We start from the raw sequence: 4,778 nt of genomic DNA, 5'->3' as shown, positions 1-4,778 counted from the left end.
CTTTAGAATTCTTGGCATCGAGAAAATCGCACACACCACATCAACTATGTACCCTTAAACCCCCCAGAGAACCACCACCGCGTGGTTCAACAACGGGATCCCTATGTGCAAGATACTCGATTCAATGTACTCTACAACTTACTCCTAAAGTTGAAATTCTTGGAAGGCGTTAAGAGCAAGCTATCTCTAGATGCTTTATCACGCCCTAGAATAATTATAGAATATCCGGAAACCGGAGGCTCTGGATTTTGGGGTAAGTTGTAGAGTAGATAAAACCGAACATCTTTCATGTTAAGCAAAACATCTTTTCTGCAAGCACGAGATATTGACTTTACAATAGAGTTAAAAGGTACCTTAGTTTATAATGTGTAAGTGTGTTTTTTCTGACCCAAGAATTCCCAAGCTTTGTGCACATGTTAACCATCCACGGAGATACTAAAAGTAAGAGTAAGGTAGGAATCATTTCCGATGGAAGGCTCGGAATGAAGACTGGACCAAGCTACCAAAATCATGGTAGCTCCACTGGTGTTAATTAACAGCGAACACTCCAAGGCGCATTGTCAATGTTTCCATTCTGTACTTGTAGCTGATGTGACAGAGACAGCGCCAGATCAGCCCACTCACACATTCAGGCCTATCTCCTCCGCAAAGGGTAGTATAAACAAGTCACCGACGGTTGAGACCGTTGCTCTTCCGTCCAGCAGAGATTTCGCAACCTTTCAAGAGCAATCCTCGTCAGCAAAGGCGTATATCGGAATTTGGGACGAAGCCTACCGTCTTGACTTGATCTTCGGTAACGGTATCAATAGACTTCCCAAGCTCATCAATCTGGAAGGCTTTGCCGCCTTGTACGAGTCCAGCACCTGTCAGCTCAATGCCTGTATTCATATTTTGGCCCGATTCCAGCGCTTTGAACTTTGCTGCCGCAACAGCCTTTTTGATTTCTTCCCTGCCGACGTTGCCAGCGGCCACGCTTTTGATAGCCTTGACAACTTCTTGACTAGCTTGCCTTATCTGATCAGCATTGCCGTACATTGAAACGGTAAGTAGCCCTGCGTCGGAGTATGTATGATGTGCGGTGGCAGTGTGTGCTTGTGGATAAGCGGCAGTGGCCTTGGACAGCAGGGAAAAGCCTGGCGTCCATTTGATATTTGATTGGCCTCCAAGTAGCGCTGCCAGGACCTGACTCTCTGGTTTGTACGAACTTCCTGTTGCCGATCCTGACCCAGGGAAAGCGATGACCATAGTATTTCCAGAGTCATGAGCTATACGCTCCTCACCGCCGTAGTATTTGGTAGATTCTGTGCCAGTTGACGGAAAGTCCTGCGGCGGTGATTGATCTAATTCGGTAAAGAACTCATTAATCCATTTCGATAGCTCTTGGTGGTCGGCACCATTGGCGACAACGGCGAAGTTTGACTTTGCATACGCGACACGGCTGTACTGCTGGAGACGGTTTTCATTGAGGTATTTGGTCATCGGCGTGGACGAAGACGGGTGGAGAGAGTTCCCAAGGCCACGATGAAACGCGACACCGTGAGCTGAGTTCATGGCAAACTCGAGAGGATTACCCAGCAGCTCCTTTCTTGAAAAGTTCATGTTTGGCTCGACCTCTTCGTGAAGCTCGTGGGCTTGCGAAGCTGTCAGTCCTTGAGAGACTTTGGACAAAGGAAAAGGACAGCAACACACCGGTGTACTTGGTTTGGGATATGACCTCTCCTATTAGCTCGGCGAAGTAAGGCAAGTCATCTCTGAGGAATTTTGCGCCAACGACGAGGTTTTCCCTTGAATGGTAAGAGCTGTACTCTCCTCCCAACAGTTCAGTCTCTCTTGTAATCCTCAGAGCAGACCGCTTCCAGGTGTTCTACAAATACGCCGAAAAGCAATCAGCGCGACTGTTCTTCCATATGTAGACGTGTGTGCCTTAACGTCAATTGGGCCGTCAATGCAGTGAAAAACAGACCTTGAATGAGAACTTTTCGAGACCCTCCGAGAACCCCGGCAATGGTTGGTATCGGGTTCCTGCCTTTGCGACGACTGCAAGATGTGTCGTAGGCCCTGGAAGATCTCTACTTGCAACCTTCACCCCTCCAGCATCTCCAATTTCATATGAGAAGCTCCCTGATGCCGCAGTCGCAAGGCAACGCCAGTTGTTCGATCTCATCTGCCATTGAAGAGCGCGCTGCCCATTGCGGGCTAGAGCCGCTCTGGGTATCATATTGGCGGGCGAACAATAGAGGAAAAAGGCCCCACAGTTATCAATGGTTGCTAGCGAAGAGCTTGAGAGATCTTGGTGTCGATGGCAGTCACACGGGTGCCGGCCAATATATTGGCCGGCGGTAGCATTGGCGTGAATCCGCCGGACTTCACCCGATATTCAATGATTGCGGCGCCCCACAGAGTGGAAGAAAGGTACAAGAAGCCATAAATTTATATCACTTTAGCACACCTCTTGAGCGCCGGTGGTAATACTCGTGGCAAATCTAGACGATTTGGCATAGTCTCAAGAATGTTTAGATATGTCTCGAGTAAGTGCGCGTTCGAGTCTCTCTCGGGCTTTTGCCTCGAGATCTTTGTGTCTACAAGCTGACACCCATTTTCACAGCATGCCTACGAATTATGCACCCTCCTTGTCGATGACACATATGGGGAGTTGACTTCGGTGAGCAGATTTCGATCGTCCATTCTTGTCGGTTGTAGAAAGGAAAATAGGGCGCAGCTCCGTGGGAAGAAAAAGGCTGAACACAAAAGCGTATCTTCGAAGTTCTACTCTGTTATGGACGCCTGTCTCTCCCCGCACTACAACATCACACACACCTCTCGTATCGCTTGGTCAAACATGGCTTATCCGTCCTCGTTCAGCAACACTTAGTCCTTTGGTACACCTCTTCGGACGATCACCTGACCCTATATGAAGCCAATACCACAGTTGCATATTCCCTTGTGCGATCCGGCAAATATATTAAGATTGCAGAAGCTCAAGCCGGTGAATTTGCTGGCAAAGTTATATCTGATCTCTTGCTTCTAGGACACGCTCGAGTCGGTGATCTAGTGCAAGCTTATGGAGTGGGCCAATCCAGGAGTACCCATGATCGTCTAGCTGCCACTCGCGGACCACCTAGCAACCCTTTGTCGGGTCTATCCGAAGGTCGAAATGAAGAACAAAGTGTTACGCTTGAGTCAATATATGGGACACTTTGTGACCTCCTGCGAACTGAGTCTGTATCACGGGTCCATCTATCTCATTTCCGCTCAGACGCCGACAATCGAAGCGAGGCAGAAAAATTGGTTCCAAAGCCAGAAGAATACAAAGCAAAGAGTAAGAGGGAGCAGGATGCTCAACATGAAGCGGCGGTCAAACGAAAGCTCAAGGAGTGGAAATATTGTGCCGACGGAGAAGAGGGTGAGGTCGAGGATCTCAGGAAAGGAAAGAAGAGGCTACATCAAGACAGTGAACCCCGGCGACCAGATCAGAAGCGCCAACGGCTCTACTCACCCTTGATTCAAGAAGTCGTTGGCATACCGGGAGAAGTCTATCTGCCAATGCTGGGGGAGACTGACTACTTGGATGTACGAAAATTGGAAATTCTTCGAGAAAGGGCCGGACAACTGACTCTTAGTAGAGCAATCTCATCCTTCGGGTCAATCATGCCAAGTTCGTCGTCTTGATGAGGAATGACCACCTCGTCGACCTAGCAGATCGAATAATAAGCACGAGCACTGCCAGAGTCTATGCTCAAGTACTTCGTGCGTTGGAACCAAAAGTACAAGAATGTCGGGAAGAGCCAGAGGACTTGAACAAAATAGACGCAGAAGCTGATCTGGGCTCCTTACCCCAAGTTTCCACAGACGAGCTAGTAGGTGCAATCAAAGACTCTTCCGAGCTGTTCAATGCCTTGGGTAAATCAGACGATGGAAGACTCGACATGGCACAATTTGATCACCCCAAGAAACGGCGGAAGAAACAAGTGATTAGCGACAACGGGTCAGTGGTTGATGGTGAAGCCAGTCTAGATGAAGAAGAGGATGCTTCTGATTCTAACGATGAAGACAACATCTCAGACGTCTCTTCGGATCTCGATGAGGTCAATGGCGAAGCAGAGTTTGACCCTAACGCCATGCCCAGTTTCTCTCATAATCCACACCGCGATGCCATCCGCAATCATCTTCTCGTCCTCGCTATGCACCCTTTAAGCTTTCTTCAACATCTCCCAAAGACATCCATTCTTCCCGAACGATGGACGATCGACTTCCCCACACTAATGAAGAACGTTATCCACCACACCCTTCTCGAGATCATTACATCTCGCCATGGCCTACCCGCCGCACGCCTTACCCGCATCCTCTTCGACAAGGGGAAAACGGATGAGAAAGTATTGTGTTCTACCTCGCTCCTCGCTCAGAAGACTATGCGCAGCTACCTTCTCCCACTCCACAAAGCCGGTATGATCGGATTACAAGAAGTGCCCCGAGACAATAGCCGCAATCCTCAACGCACAAACTTCCTTTGGTTCTTCGATCCGGAGAGATGCAAGGCGAAAATGTTGGAGGAAACTTACAAGACTATGGCGCGATGTTTAGGAAGGGCGAGAGTGGAAGGGGAGAAAGTTAAGGGAACGGTAGAGAAGGCCAGCAGGAGCGATGTTATTGGTAAAGAAGAAAAATTCCTCGGCGTGCAGGAACTCGAAGCGTTGAACGTATGGAGGGAGATGGATGAGAGGATCTGGGGGGAAGTATCTAGGTTAGATGATTTAGTTGCTTGTCTGAGGGACTTCTGA

The 4,778-nt window shown here is 48.8% G+C and overlaps 2 protein-coding genes across 2 annotated transcripts; one reads left to right on the top strand and one right to left on the bottom strand.

The window, feature by feature from the left end:
• Window positions 1-620: 620 nt before the first annotated feature.
• Window positions 621-2,218, bottom strand: HO133_003682 (uncharacterized protein; the record flags this gene model as incomplete). The annotated part of the gene is made up of 4 exons (XM_037294604.1): window positions 621-716; window positions 775-1,631; window positions 1,690-1,864; window positions 1,964-2,218. The coding sequence occupies 4 exons, from the start codon at window positions 2,216-2,218 to the stop codon at window positions 621-623; spliced, it is 1,383 nt and encodes a 460-aa protein (XP_037149292.1).
• Window positions 2,219-2,519: 301 nt separating this feature from the next.
• Window positions 2,520-4,778, top strand: HO133_003681 (uncharacterized protein; the record flags this gene model as incomplete). The annotated part of the gene is made up of 4 exons (XM_037294603.1): window positions 2,520-2,528; window positions 2,606-2,662; window positions 2,752-3,570; window positions 3,624-4,778. The coding sequence occupies 4 exons, from the start codon at window positions 2,520-2,522 to the stop codon at window positions 4,776-4,778; spliced, it is 2,040 nt and encodes a 679-aa protein (XP_037149291.1).

This window comes from Letharia lupina, assembly GCF_014066315.1.
Source record: "Letharia lupina isolate WasteWater1 chromosome Unknown contig_18, whole genome shotgun sequence".
NCBI classification, from domain to species: domain Eukaryota; kingdom Fungi; phylum Ascomycota; class Lecanoromycetes; order Lecanorales; family Parmeliaceae; genus Letharia; species Letharia lupina.
The sequence above is the reverse complement of the archived record's forward strand: the minus strand, read 5'-3'. Positions and strand labels throughout refer to the sequence as shown.